Below are 16044 nucleotides of genomic sequence, written 5' to 3' on the forward strand. Positions count from 1 at the left end.
ACCACCAGCTCCTGGAGAACCCGGGGAAGGCCTAGAGTCGCCAACCTCCAGTTGGGCCCTGGAGTTCTCCTGGAATTGCAACTGATCTCCATATGGAAATCAGTTGCAGATGGGTAGCTGAGTTGGTCTGTCGTAAAAGAGCAAGATTCGGATCCAGTAGCACCTTAAAGACCAATTAGATCTAGCTGTTTTTTAGGATGCTGCTGGACCCGAATCTTGCTCTTATGCTGAGATCTGTTACCCAGGAGGAAATGGCTGCTTTGGAGCATGGACTCTATGACATTATACCCCGCTGAGGTCCTTCTCCTCCCGAAACTCCACCTTCCCCAGGCTCCACTCCCAAATCTTTAGGAATTTTCTAACCCAGCGTTCGAATTTTCTAACCCAGCTCCATTTTGGCTGTTTGCATTGGCCAATGCTGGCATCGAGACTCATGGAGAGCAGGAACATTTCTCTCATTTTGTTGATCGCATTGATTTATACTCTGCAATCTGCTTTGAGTCTTTGTGACAAGGGGAGACTATGAATAACATAAAATAAATAAATAACTGCACAGACAGCCCAGTCCACCTGTCTGGCCACCGCTGTCCCAAATGCCAAAGCATGAGGAAATGTGTCAACCAATGACAGACAGCAACATTTGAGTCCCATTGCACCTTAAATGCCAGCAAGATTTTCAGGGTATAAACTTTTGTGTGAAAGCTCCCTCTCACAGGGGAGTTTCGACTCTCAAAAGCTTATACACTGAAAATTTTACTGGCGTTTCAGCTCTCAAGTTTATACACTGAAAATGTTACTGGCCTTTACTACTGGACACAAATCTTGCTGTTCTACTGCAGACCAACACAGCTACCCCACCTGAAACAATGACAGACAAACCTTGAAGTTCGTATAACAGTACGGTATGAATTGAGTGTGCTTTTCTCGACCATTTGTTCCCAGGTTCTGGATTTCATTTTCAAGGGCAGAACCATATACATGCAAAACCTGTTTATTGTAAATTAAGTATCACTCTAGAATCATATCTTTGCATGAAAAATCTGGATGATGAAAAACCAATAAAATAATGGATTCTTTCCTGATATCCGGTGATTCTTTCCTGATATCCAATTGGGTGAGATTCTAATCCTGAGCAACATTTATTCCGGGTGTTTTTTTTTTCCCCAAGAGTTTTTAAAAAGTGATCTTAAAATATGTGTGCATTAAGAAAAAGTAAAGCATCCCTTTATGCTTCTCTGAAAGAGCAGCAGCCATTTACAGACACTAGATAACCTCATTAAAACACACTCAGAGAATTCCACCCACAGAAACAGCACAACGCAAAGAACGTAAGGGAGGGGCGGTCCAAACAATTCACAGAATCACAAAAAGTATGTTTACACTGCCACAGCGTTCTGCATTTCTCCTGTAGACAGGCACCAACTCACCAAACCCAGAAACGACTTAACCAAAGTTTTGTTACCTCCCTTCTCACTAATTGATCTTTGGTAGTCATTGCCGAAGGAGATTCAGTTCTTTGAAAGCATGTTTACGGGTGGAGTTCAAGTTCTCATCTGTGCTATCGGTTTTGAGCATGAAACCGGCAGTTATTAGTCAAACCACAGTGAAAGGGTGCAGTCTTGTACATGCAACCTTAAGACAGATATGCCTGGATGCAAACTTCAGTTAGGAATTAACCTGGTATTCCTGCACAATCTCACACATGCTTGAATTAGGGAAGCAATCCGCTTTCAACCGCTGCTGCAATACAGCAGGGTCATCCATAGTAAATCATCTTGAGCACAGGCCCAGATGTGGGCAGCTGACGCGTCTCTCTCTTCTCCCCCTTGTCCACATGCACGCACATTTACAACCTCCTACTCCAGGTCCAGCTGAGATTTTTGTTCAAGAAAACAGGGAGAGATTCAACTTTGGTAGGACAACACTGAGAAATAATCCTGCTCTAATACATTTCCCATACGCAATATATTACAACAGGCTTGTAAATAACCAATAACCACTTGATTGGTTGGGAGTACGAATCTTCTCCTCTCCCGGAAGTTAAGTTTTAAACATTGAAGGACACACACACACACACCCCTTCTCTGGCAGTTAACTTGCTCTAAATGAGTAACAGCCATGCCGAAGCAGTGCAGCTAACAAAATACAAAACGCGTGCTAGCAACTTTGGGGGCCTGGCTTGCAAAGCTGCAGTGAAGACGCTGTTGGTGGGGTTATTCTTTTCTTTTTTAAAAAGTCGTTTTAAAGTGTCCCTGTTAGATCTATTTGGGCTTCCAGACAAGCTCAGCTCCAGAACCCTTGAAACCTGGTATCTGAAGAAGTGAGCTGTGACTCACAAAAGCTTGTACGCTGCCACTGATTTTGTAGGTGCGACTGGACTTTTGCTCTTTCCCTTGAAACTTGGTTTGCGACACCGAGCAGGTCTCAGAGCATATACGAAACTCATCCCCTTCCCCTGTGAGTGAACATATCCGAGATGCGGGAATCTGTGAGGTCCACCCACCCCTCACAGCAAGCTGGGAAGCTGGAGGTTTTGCATTTTTCATTTGAATCGCTGGAATGGGCTTGCGGAGCTCCTGCGACGCAGCTGCGCGCTGGAGCAGAATGCGCGCTTGTGCTAGAGTTGCCAACCTCCAGGTGGGTCCTGGAGATCTCCCGGAATTACAGCTGATCTCCAGGTTACAACGATCAGTTACTCTGGAGAAAGCTGGCGCTTTGGAGACTCTGATGAAGTCCCTTCCCAAACCCTGCTCACCCCAGGCTCCACCCCCAGATCTCCAGGGATCCCCCCACCCAGAGTTGGCAACCCTAGAACCCCGCAACTCCCGGCCCCCCCCCTCCCCTCCCACTCGCCTGTCAAGGACGAAATAGAGATCGAAGGCTCCGCGGCAGGACGGCTGTTCCTGGGCGCGAGTGGCCGGCGGCGGCGGCAGCGCCAGGGCCAGCACAAAGCAAGCCAGCGCCGCCCGGCCCAGCAGCTCCCAGGGGCGGCCGCAGCCGCTCTCGCCCGGCCCGATCCGCCGCCCGGCGGCCGCGCTTCGCCTGGGCGCCCCCATCTCTCCTCCTCGCTGGCTCTGCAGCCGCCGCCGCTCGCCCGGGCGAAGCGCAATCGGGGCGGACGGAGCGAGGGAGGCGCGCAAAGCAGGGGAGGGCGGAGCAGGGGAGGGCGCAGCCGGGGAGGACAAAGGCGCGGCGGCCGCAAACTCCGGTCCAGGAGGACGCCCAGCGCGGGCGCCGGAGCCGAGGCTGGCCCGGGAGGGGGCCGCTCCTCGCCTCCGCCCTCCGGCCGCGCTTGTGGCTGCCCCGTTTCCGCGACGAAAGTCTCGAGCGTCAGCCCAGCTGCCAGTGGCCGGCTGCGGCACGGCTGGCTCCGAGCTGGCAGGAAAGTTCGCCTTCGCCGCCTTCCCCGTCCCGCTTGCTTTGACCTTTTATGGCGCCAGGATGGAGCTGCTGGCGAAGGGCTGCCGCGCCAGGCTTCCCGCGATTTGCATCGGGGGGGGGGGCGGGGAGATCTGGAGAGCGACTGGCGAGCGGAGCAGAGCCGGGGCGAAGAAGAAGAAGAAGAGAGCCTTTTATTGAAAATTGACCTCTTTCTCTCTCTCTGGCTGCAATCTCTCTCTTTCTCTCTCTCTGGCTGCAATCCTAAAGACACTTTTCTGGGAATAAACCCTATTGAATGATATGGGGTTTACCAGGGCTTTTTTTCTGGGAAAAGAGGTGGTGGAACTCAGGACTGCATAATGAGGTCACTTGGGGCCAGCTGGAACAAGGGGGGAACTTTTTTAAAGTTTAAATTGCCCTTGGAGAAAAATGGTCACATGGCCGGTGGCCCCGCCCCCTGAGCTCCAGACAGAGGGGAGTTGAGATTGCACTGCCAGAGCCATTTAAACTCCCCTCTGTCTGGAGGGGGGGGGCCCACCGGCCATGTGACCAATTTCAAGAAGAAGAACTCCATTCCACCACATTCCAGCTGAAAAAAAGCCCTGGGGTTTACTTCTAAGTAGACCTCCTTAGGAGTCCTCTCTCTCTCCCTCTCCTGCCAATGTTTCAAAAGTCACCTAATATCAGTTAAAGGCAATCGATAAAAATAATTCCACCAGAAAAATGATGTGGTGTAGTGGTTACAGTGTGGGACTAGGACCTGGGAGACCCAGGCTCAAATCCTGGCTTTTTCATGGAAACTTTCTGAGCGACCTTGGGCCAGTCACAGACACTTAGTCTAGGGGTGTGTGATTCAGTATATCTGGTTTAAAAATAGATCCCCAAATTACCTATTTGGTATTATCCAAATCCTCTGGTGATGCAGTAGAGGTCCTGAGTCGCTGCTTGACAGCTATCAGCTGGCTTAAACCAAACAAATGGAAACTGAACCCAGACAACAACAACATTCGGTTTATATACCACCCTTCAGGACCACTTAGCTCCCACTCAGAGTGGTTTACAAAGCATGTTATTATTATCCTCATGACAATCACCCTGTTGAGGTGGGTGGGGCCGAGAGAGCTCTGAGAGATGTGACTGACCCAAGGTCACACAGCTGGCTTCAAGCGGAGAAGTGGGGAATCAAACCCGGTTGTCCAGATTAGAGTCCTGCCACTCTTAACCACTATACCATGCTGGTTGGAAAAGCATATATCTTGAAGGGCATTGTGCTTCCAACCTTTGGTGGGGTTCTGGCTGACTCAGTGAAGAGCCTAGGGGTTATACTGGATCCAGCACTGCTGCTAGAAAAGCAAGTAAATGTAGGTTCCAAAAAGGCCTTCTCACAACTCAAACTAGCCTGGAAGATGGCCCCTACCTTGACACAGCCAATCTGGCCATCTGGATTCATGGCACAGTAACATTGAGACTAGACTACTGTAATGCACTCTACATAGGCCTCCCCTCAAAGCTGTTTCAGAGCCTCCAGCTGGTGCAGAACGCTACAGCTGTTATTATTTATTTATTTGATTCGATTTATACCCCGCCCTCCCCACAGATGGGCTCAGGGCGGCTAACAACATTAAAAAAAATACATTAAAAATCACAAAAACATAAAATCAATAATAATTTTTTAAAAGTCCTTAAAATAGTCCAGGAGCAGGCTATTTAAACAAATATTAGGAGTCCGTATACGGGCATAGCAGATGGCTGAGGAAAGCCCCAGAAGAAGTGGTGGTCTTAGATGGAAGGAGGACACCCGCTGGCACTCACCCAAAGGCCCGGCGGAACATCTCCGTTTTACAAGCCCTGCGGAACTGTAACAGGTCCCACAGGGTCCAGATCTCCAGCAGGAGAGCATTCCACCAGGCCGGGGCCAGGGCAAATAAAATAAAACTCTTCATGGCCCTGGCCCTTCATATCTGTGCAACCACCTCTCCCCCATGCTCTGCCATGGCACCTTCGTTCCTCTCAAGAGAGTCTTCTGAAGATATTACCCTATAGTTAGGCAAAATCAACAGCCGCCAGCACCCGTGCTTTCTCTGTGGTGGCCCCCACCTTATGGAATGGCCTGCCTGCAGAGGTCAGGAAAGCTCCCATTGTCCTGGCTTTCCACAAACTATGGAAAACGGAATTATTCCGGAGGGCTTTCTACCCAGATTATAGGGCTTTGTCATAAGGAGTAGCTCAGAGAGGTGCCTTTAGAGAGACAGGGTGCGCATACTACTCTGTTGGGTACTCTCTACTGATGTGGACATGAGCCTACTAGAGAGTTTCCATGCTGTTAAACATGCCAGTAAATTAGTTATTCTTTGTTTCAAAAAGGTTTCCTCTCTGTGTTCAGCTTTACCCTTGTTTTTCATTTTTTCCACTGCCATACCCCGTTGTATCTCTTTCAGTGAATGTCCTGTTATTCTTTATTGTAGTTTGCTCAGTGACTGTCCAAGCTGTGGATTATATTGTATTTTCACTTGCACTGTGTAATTTGCCTTGGACCTCAGTGAGAAAGGAGGAATACAAATCAACAACAACAACATCTGGATATATCTGTCTTAGGTAAAGGTATATTTGGATAAACTGCTATTTACATTCCCAAATTATTTGGATATTTTGGGGGATATCCAGGAATCGCATTTTAAAGGTCACAGCAGCTTCCCCCCACCCCCAATTTGCATGTTCCTCTGGCTGCAGGAGAAGGGAAGAGGGAGGCAGCATTACTGCGTCTGTGTTAGTACTGCTTGCTTGCCATAACCCATTGCCAGGTCTGGCTGGCTGCCTTGGTACTGCTGGCTTGCCACTTTGAGTGCTGGGAGTCTCTGTTTTGATGTTGGTTCTTTTGGACTTGCATTGACACTGGGTTCTGCCCGGCATCTGTAAGTGACACTGCTTCTGTTGGGCTTCTAACAGTTCCCCTTGCTTCAGTTTGGTTCTACGGGGTTTCTCTGGTTTGGCATTGGTTCTTCTGGGATTCTCTGGTTTGGTGTTGGTGCTGTTGAGCTTTATTGGTTCTGTTTGTATTGAGAGGCTTGGCCAATGTGGTTGCTCTTGTGTGTTTGGCTAAGGCTCTTTTTTAGGCTTCTCTCTTTGAGCTGGAGAAAGCATGGGATAAAGGTTTTTTCCTCCCATAGGAAATCATGGAAAGTGGCTGGAGGCCCATAAAACTTGACCCTTTGACCCAATTGACTTGAAACTTGGAGGGTCTTTAGAGGACAGGCAGAGTTAGATTCCTCACAATTTGGGTGTAATTTGGTTATAAAACAGCCCCTCCAGCCCCCTGGAAAAATTACCCAATAGAGTATAATAGAACTGAATATATTCAGAATATATCCTGAATCCAAATACTATTCCAGCATTTTTGCACCCAAAAAGTGGGAATACTGAATATATATATTCTGGATACCCAAATCGAAAAATACTTATTTTCTTAGTTCACAGCCCTAAGCCTAATTTACCTCACAGGGTTGTTGTAAAGATAAAACGGAAGAGAGAAGAATGATGTAATCTGCTTACAATGAAATACTTGGCTTGGAGGGGTAGAAGTATGTGTCTATGTGTTTTGTTGAATCACTTTTGATTATTTTATGTGTGAGTGCGTCATTGTTTTGATCGTTTGCTGTCTTGGGGTGGGTCTAAATTGGGCAGAAAGGTTGCATTAAAATGTTCTAAATAAACACTTTTAAAAAAAACATTCCATGTATTTCAGTCTTAATATATGTTTTAATTTAGTTTTTTTTCCTGAGTTCTGGTGTTTATTTAATGGGGTTCTAATTGATTGGCATTGTTGTCAGGAGGAATTGGTTTTTATGTGATTTTTATTTTTGTTAACTTATTCAGTGCCTGTTCACAGGCAATTAGAACCCTTTGTCTTGATATGATCCCGAAAACTAAACGGCAGCTAATGCCAAAGTTCCAAAACAGGCATTACATTCATTAATTCATTCACTTGAAAAATTCATTCATTCATCTTTCTCCCAGTAACCCAAGGCAGGTGGCAAAGATAAAACTATCTTCATCATTACACGTTACTAAACAATAACACACATATTAAAAGAAAAAAAATGTTGCATTATCTGTACTGGGCTGTTTTTATTGTATTGCTCTCTGAGTTGGTAATCCAGTTTTTGTTTGCATTGCTTGTAATCGTTATCACGTGGTTTTACTGAATTGTTTGTCGTATGCATTATACTGTTTTTTATTCTTCTAACTCCATAATTTGCCTTGTGTCGCAACAAGAATGCTGGATGATAACTGAAGTAAATAGATAAATAAATCAGCTTGCAAAAATATAAAAATGACATCCTTCTAAAAGAAAGGAGAGCGGGTGGTAGCAGGTCTCGGTGCTAACAGCAAGCTGCCAGCTCATCTCTTCGGGGTGATTGACAGAAGCACTTCCAAGCAGGAATATCCGAGTCCTTGTCATTGCGCTGCCTTGAGATACAACCAAAGGCTGTTGTAACTAGCCCAGCGATGCTCTGCCATTGTGAATGGTCTCTGTATTAGTAAACAGGATCATTTTGTCCCGATCATATAGCTTCTGTAAAAGCAGCTCTTACCCTCATATTTGTTTTAGCAGTTTAGTACATTTCCCAATACTTGGCTTGTGTTTAAAATTCACTGCACACACGGACACAAACATGTTGTGTCAGAAATACAGTTGTTCTGAGTAAAGAAAAAGATAGAGTTACTCATGTTAGCTTTGGATGACTCAGACGTGCAGCAGCTGTTAAGAGGTGCCCAACGGCCACAATATTGAGTTAGTTTACTTATTTACTTACTATATTTAACATCTGCCTTTCTTACTAAGGCTCAAAGCAGATTACACTGTGTAAATCAATGCAATCAATAGGATGAGACATCCAGTAAGCAATGTACTGAAACAGAGCATAAAGTATTAGGCATGGTACAGAGTGCAGATGCAGTGCAGAAAAATAATTCTTTTGTCAGCAGAAAATACTCTTTGGACAGAAGGATGCTTTTTCATCCCACAGTTCTCAGATAAAAGCATCATTAATGCAGCGATTCAATGAACGATTGGAGCTTCTTTGCTTTATGTAAAAGTAAAGCCTATGGGCTTTGAGGAAACTTGACTTCCATATAAAGACGATCATATACTGTGTGTTATTTAGCCCTGAAAAGCAGCTGTGGGCAGGTCAAATATGGGATAACTCCCATATTTGCTTTGCGGCATAAAAGGCCTGTTTTGTATCCCTACAAAGACTTAAAGCAACTTGATGGTGCAAGAAATTTCTAATGGAAGAAACAGTAAGGAAGGAGAGGTCATCCCTCCTTTCCCAGCTAATAAACAGCATACAGCCAGTTTGGCGTAGTGGCTAAGAGCGGCAGGACTCTAATCTGGAGAGCCAGGTTGGATTCCCCACTCTTCCACTTGTAGCCAGCTGGGTGACCTTGGGTCAGTCACAGCTCTCTCAGAGCTCTCTCAGCCCCACCCACCTCACAGGGTGATTGTTGTGGGGATAATAATAACACACTTTGTAAACGGCTCAGAGTGGGCTTTAAGTTGTCCTGATGGGTGGTATATACACCGAATGTTATTATTATAGAAGCCAAGGCCTTCCTCTGATGTCGTCTCCTAGTGCTGGCATTCAGACGTTCCCTGCTTCTGAATATGGAGGTTCGCTTTAGTCATGCCTAGTAGCCATTGATGGACCTATCCTACATCAATCTATCTAGTCTCCTTTTCAAGCTATCTGTGCTAGCAGCCATTCACTGTCAGTGAATTCCGCAGTTTAATTACAGGTTGTCCAACAACGTCCCTCCTCGACCCATTGCCCATCAACTTTATTGAGTGCTTCCAACTTCTAGTATGACGAAAGAGGGAGAAAAAGTTCTCTCTCCACTTTCTCTACCCCATTTGGTAAACCTCAATCATGTCCCCCAGAGCCATCTACCCCCCCCCCAACTGAGAAGCCCCGGGCTTTCTTTTTAAGAAAGGTGCTGTAGCTCCTCAACCACCTTGGCTGCCCTCTTCTGCATTTCTTCCAGCTGTGCAGTTTCTTTTTTTAGATATGGCGACCAGAAATTTACACAATATCCGTAATGAGGCTGTGATCCATTGGGGGTCAAAGCATGTATCCAGAATAGCTCTCTGGCATCATGGGTTCCATGAGCTACAATCTTTTGTTCCATAGGCTATAGTCCTAATCATCCAGCAAAGTTAGTTGTTTTTGTATGCTTGCTGGAATTTATTTCAGCAGAGCTCAGGCTTCGGAACTGAGAGCTGTGATAATTCATTTACATTTTAATTCTGAAACCTGTTTCAAGAACACTCACTGTTGACACTACACACTCCGAAGTTTTTGCCGCTCGATCTTTGACATTTAAAGCATACTGGATATCTTGAAAGGACAGTTGACTGTAGGACTTCTTTAAACATTTTCATCCTCTTCTAAAGCCAAACCAGGAGACATAATGCAAGAGAATTTTTATAGTCTAACAACAAGCAACAAGCAAATATATTGCCTTATGGATTAATTTTGTTTTTCCCCAGTGAAACCCACAGTCTTTGGATCAACACCTTCCTTGTTCTTACACAATCCATGCCAGTTGCCTGGATGGTAAGCCTACAAAGTTGATATCTTTAACATCTATCGTTTCCTTGACACTTCTAACCAAATGCTTTTCCTGCTCTAAATTGACAGTTTAAAAAAAATTGTGGGACTTCACACAGAATTTTAAATTGTATGCTTGTTAGACAGGATCGCAACACCATTTCAGTCTTGTGAGATCAAACACATCTTTTCTGTTTTTCTTGTTGTAGTCTCATGGGCAAAGTCAACTATTTAACAAGAAAAATACAGTTAAGTAAGGCAATAGCTTCCCATGTATTGGCTTGCTCTTGGAATGCTAGATGTAAGCTTTCAGGTAACACAGAACCTTTCTTCAGGTTTGGGTGTTTAGAGCAATTTTTTTTTTAAAAATCTGTAGTTAGGCTATGACAATTGGCTTAGAAATTATTAGGGCTCTGTTGATAGGATTTATTTCATTATTTATAAAATTATATCCTGCATGTACATTCTAGTACGCTGAAGGCAGCATATCAGCGGCAGGACATACAATAAAAACATACTTGCAGGGCTTTTTTTCAGCTGGAACATGGTGGAATGGAGTTCTGGAACCTCTTGAAAATGGTCACATGTCTGGTTGCCCCTCCCCCTGATCTCCAGACAGAGGGGAGTTGAGATTGCCCTCCGTGCCACATGGTGCGGAGGGCAATCTAAACTCCCCTCTGTCTGGAGATCAGGGGGAGGGGCCACCAGCCATGTGACTATTTTCTCTGAGGGCAACCCACTGAGTTCCACCACATCTTTACCCCACGAAAAAGCCCTGCATACATGTACCTGAAAAATCAAGTAGCCAATAATAATATTTTCAAATGATGTAATAAACCACCTTGAGTCTCTGTTGTATGGCAAGAAAGGTGGGATACCAGTGTTTTAATAAATAAAAATAAATAAATATGCAGCAAGGTGACAGCAGGGCATCCCATAACTAGGATATCACAACTCACAAAACCCTTGTGGTTCCTCACTCCGTTACTGAAAATGAAGAGTTTGGTCTGAGATGAAGAGTTTAAGGATTCTACTTATTAAAGCCCTCCAGAGATAAAGGGTTGTATTCTACAGTTCTATGAAGGCGAGGCCTTCCTCTGACACAAACTTTCCACTTGTGCAAAGAGACTCCTCCTGTGGAATGTACCTCTTCCACAGGCACAAGACTCCATAAGGTAACAAACAGCTCCGCTTTATTAGAATAGAATTTTCTTATCTAGTCCAAAGTAGAACTTGCAATTAAGTTTCCTGCCTTTGGGAATGTAGCTATCAAAAAGCAAAAGTTTGAAACATCTCTACGACTTTAGAGTATTTCGATATCCTTGAAAGGCACAATCAAGTGATAATCCACTGAAGGTGAATTCTCCCTAGCAGTTGGAGAACTTGGTGCTATTTCACTGTTTATATCCACCTGCTTCCCAGATGTCACATTTCAACCTGGCGTGCTTATATGGGGAGAACTGAGTCGCACCTGCCTCCAAAGAAAACAAATATGAAAGTTTTACCAGTGCCTGGTAGGAGAATTTTTCAACTGCACCTGCTTTCATTCCCATCGAACAAGAATGATTTTTGTATAGAAACAAGATCCATGTCCAGTAGCCAATTAAAGAAAAATGAGTAGAGATGGGCACGAACCTAAATATGAACCAAAAAAACGCAGGAACCAAGCCGGTTCGTGGTTCGTGAACCAGTGGTTCGTGGAAGCTCGTTTTCACGAACTTCCATGAACTGGTCTACTGCTTCATTTGGTTGGTATTAAAGGGGCAGTTTAAATGGCCATTTCCCTGGAGAAATGCCATTTAAACTTTTCCTACCCCTTGCAAGCGGCAGGGCCCTTTAAACAGCCCAAACTTTGGTATGGCAGGGTTTGTATTGCATGAATTGCTGTGTACCACTGAGTTAATCATTGTTATACCCAGGCTAAAGTCCAGATTATTATGTGTGTGCTACTTGTCGTCAAGTCACCTCCGACCTATGGCGACCCTATGAATGAAAGTCCTCCAAAATGTCCTATCATTAACAGACTTGCTCAGATCCTGCAAACTGGATGGCATGGTTTCTTATACTGAGTCAAGCCATCTCGTTTTAGGTCTTCCTGTTTTCCTACTGCCTTCCACTTTTCCTAGCATTATTGACTTTTCCAAAGAATCTTGTTTTCTCATGATGTGATCAAAGTACGATAGCCTCAGTCTTGTCATTTTAGCTTCTAGGGAGAGAAGTCTAGATTACTTTATCATAATGGTTTGCTTGTTTGTCCTCGGAAAGTAGCTCATTAATAAAGCACCTGTCCAAGCTTCTGTACCCGGTATCTCCCATTTCAGGATCTCAACTGCTTGGGAAATACCTTTCTCAGCTTTGTAACCACGGACAGCTACTGTCACAGCAGATGGTAGTGACCTAAGTGGACCAATAGTTTGACTCAGTGGTTGGAAAAAGTGTTTGAAAAAGCAGCACTCCCATTCATAAGGATGGAGCCTGCGCACCCTTCCTACACACATAGACTTTATGTTCACAAGCCAGAGATACTGTGTTGAAGTGGGGCCAGTCTGCTTGTTCTTTCTCCCCCTCGACTTGTATTGATCTCAATGTGTATATTGTCGTGTGCAGAGGGCTAGTATCTGACCTGGATAGCCCAGGTGGGCCGGATCTCATCAGATCTTAGAAGCTAAGCAGGGTTGGCCATGGTTAGTAATTAGATGGGAGACCTCCAGTGAAGACCAGGGTTGCAGAGGCAGGCAATGGCAAACCACCTCTGTTAGTGTCTTGCTGTGAAAACCCCACCAGCAGTTGCCATAAGTCAGCTATGACTTGAGGGCACTCTCTGCTCCAGCGAGCTAGTAAAAGGTAGCTTTGTATATTACTTTGACCAGAATTCAAATGGTCTTGTGTAGAGCAGATCAGAAGAAAAGCTACGGTTTGGCACAAAATGGTTGACTGATAGGACAATAACTGGGGATACAATCTTGTTTGTTCATGACTTACAAATCAAGGGCAAAAATAAACATGACATGCATTTAAGATTTATATTTTTAAGGAATATAAGAAGAAGGCTTGCTGGATCAGTTCAGCGGTCCATCTAGTCCTGTGTACTATTTTGCACAATGGCAAACCAGTTGCCCTGGAAGGCCAAAAAGCCAAGCATGAACCAAGGTCTTCCCGTGATGTTTTATCTTAGTTACTTTTCTACCCCTTGATGTAGAGGTTCCCTTTAGTCACCACGGCTAGGAGTCCTTGATAGACATATTCTGCATGAATCTGTTGAATTCCCTTTTCAAGCTATCTATGCTAATGGCCATCACTATGTCTCCAAACAGTGGCTTCCGCAATTTAAAGTGCAATCCTAAACAGAATCAAAAAGAGTCCAGTAGCACCTTTAAGACTAACCAATTTTATTTTAGCATAAGCTTTCGAGAATCAAGTTCTCTTCTTCAGATGCCTGATACAGAGACTGGTCAAACACAGAAGAGCAGAGGGAAGAGGCAATTAGGAGGGGAGGGGGAGGGAGCAATCAAAACATTCCTTTGCTAGTATATGTAAACATCTCCTTTTGGTGTGTGTATCAGTTGGCTTCAAAGGAGTTTGCCCTGTTAGTTTGTAGAAGCCAAACAGCTAGACCATCCAATTCCAATGCAGTATGGGCCTTCGATAACCACAGCTCTCCCTGCCAGATGCATCTGACAAAGAGATCTGTGGTTCCCGAAAGCCCACGCCAGGTACCACTGAGCTCCCCCAGACCCCACCTCTGTAAAGGAAATCTGTTACCTGTGGTAATGTGATAACCATTCATAGTCCCTATTCAGTCCCAGCTTGACAGAGTCAAATTTGCATATGAATTCCAGTTCAGCAGCCTCCCGTTGGATTTTGTTTTTGAAAGGTTTCTGTTGAACTACAGCGACCTTTAAGTCTTTGATGGAATGTCCTGGTAGGTTGAAGTGTTCTCCCACTGGTTTCTGGACGTTTCCATTTCTAATGTCAGATTTGTGTCCATTTATTCTTTTGCGTAGAGGTTGGCTGGTTTGTCCAATGTACAGAGCAGAAGGACATTGTTGGCACATGAGGGCATATATCAGATTGGAGGATGAGCAGCTGTAAGAGCCAGAGACAGTGTAGTTGATGCCATTGGGTCCTGTAATTGTATTCCCTGGGTAGATATAGGGGCAGAGCTGGCATCTGGGTCTGTTGCAGGGCCTGGTACCTGTGCCGGTGACTCTGCTGGCTGATTCATGGTTGTGAGTGAGAAGTCGTTTAAGGTTGGGGGGCTGTCTGTAGGCAAGGAAAGGTCTTCCACCCAGGGCTTCTGAGAGAGAGGTATCATTTTCCAGGATGGGTTGTAGCTCACTGATGATACGTTGGATGGGTTTGAGCTGGGAGCTATAGGTGACAACCAGTGGTGTTCTGTTGTTAGTTCCTTTAGGTTTGTCCTGGAGTAGGCTGTTTCTGGGTACTAGTCTGGCCCTGTTGATTTGTTTCTTCACTTCATTTGGTGGGTACTGTAGTCCCAAAAATGCTTGTTGTAAATCTCTTAAGTGTGAGTCTCGGTCGAGAGCATTGGAGCAGATACGTTTGTAACGTAAGGCTTGGCTGTAGACAATAGACCGAGTGGTATGTTTAGGGTGGTAGCTGGAGGCATGTAGATATGAGTATCGGTCTGTTGGTTTCCGGTATAAAGTGGTATTTATTCGTCCATTATGTAGTTGTACAGTGGTGTCCAGGAAGTGTACCTGTTGTGTAGAGTGGTCCAGGCTTAGGTTGATAGTAGGGTGAAAGTTATTGAAGTCTTGATGAAATCTCTCAAGAGCTTCCTTCCCATGGGTCCAAATGATGAAGATGTCATCCAGGAATCTTAAGTATAGTAGTGGTTCCAGTGGATGGGAGCTGAGGAAGCGTTGTTCCAAGTCCGCCATGAATATGTTAGCATATTGTGGTGCCATGCGTGTGCCCATGGCTGTGCCATTAATCTGTAGATATAAGTTGTCACCAAATTCGAAGTAATTGTGAGTGAGTACGAAGTGACAAAGTTCAGTGGCGAGGTGTGCTGTGGTTTTGTCCAGGATAATATTCCGTATGGCTTGCAGTCCATCCGCATGTGGGATATTGGTGTATAAAGCCTCCACATCCATGGTTGCTAGGATGGTGTCATCAGGTAGGTTGTCAATGGACTGTATTTTCCTGAGGAAGTCAGTGGTGTCCCGTAAATAGCTGGGTGTGCTGGTGGCATAGGGCCTGAGGATAGAGTCCATGTATCCTGAGACTCCTACCGTGATAGTGTCTCTTCCTGAGACGATGGGGCGTCCTGGGTTACCCGGTTTATGGATTTTGGGTAGTAGGTAGAATTTTCCTGGCCGTGGTTCCTGGGGTGTGTCCGTATGGATGCATTCTTGTATGTCCACGGGAAGAGTCTTCAATATTTTATTGAGTTCTCTTTTATATTGCTCCGTAGGATCAGCAGGTAGTATTTTATAGAATGTTGTGTTGGAGAGTTGTCTTTCTGCTTCCTGTATATAATTCTGTTTGTCCATGATGACCACTGCTCCACCTTTGTCTGCTTCCTTGATTACGATGCCAGAATTGTTTTGGAGGCTGTTTATGGCATCTCTTTCTGCATGGCTGAGGTTCTGCTTTAGGTGTTGTTGTTTGTCAATTATTTCAGCCTGGGTGCGTCGACGGAAGCATTCAATGTAAAAGTCCAATGAAGAGTTCCGGCCCTCAGGGGGTGTCCATGTGGAATTATTTTTTCTGGAGTTTTGTAACGATGATTGTGTATTGCTGGGTTGGGAGAGTGATGGTTGCTGTGATGGTGTCTGTTCAGTGCTTTGTTCCTCATTTTGTTCAGCAGAGTAGTTGAAGAATTCTTTCAGTCTTAGGCGTCTGAAATAGGCCTCCAGGTCTCCACAAAGTTGTATGGTTTGTGTGGGTCTGGCTGGGCAAAAAGATAGACCACGTGAGAGGACAGATTCCTCTGCCGGGGTCAGGTTATGACTGGATAGATTGATGATGTTGCTGGGTGGATCCAGAGTGTTCTTGTTCTCTGTTGCATGCAGGATTTTTGAGAATT

The 16044-nt window shown here is 45.0% G+C and overlaps 1 protein-coding gene across 2 annotated transcripts in view; it reads right to left on the minus strand.

Annotated features, from left to right (window-relative positions):
- The window catches only part of ANTXR2 (ANTXR cell adhesion molecule 2), a 160879-nt gene extending 157483 nt beyond the window's left edge, over positions 1-3396 (minus strand). For both annotated transcript variants that reach the window (XM_054990122.1, XM_054990121.1), the window contains exon 1: positions 2854-3396. In XM_054990122.1, coding sequence (XP_054846097.1) covers positions 2854-3056 — 203 coding nt within the window. In that variant the 5' untranslated portion in view covers positions 3057-3396. The remainder of the gene's footprint in view (positions 1-2853) is intronic.
- Positions 3397-16044: the final 12648 nt, after the last annotated feature.

Source organism: Eublepharis macularius, chromosome 10 (assembly GCF_028583425.1).
Source record: "Eublepharis macularius isolate TG4126 chromosome 10, MPM_Emac_v1.0, whole genome shotgun sequence".
Classification (NCBI taxonomy): domain Eukaryota; kingdom Metazoa; phylum Chordata; class Lepidosauria; order Squamata; family Eublepharidae; genus Eublepharis; species Eublepharis macularius.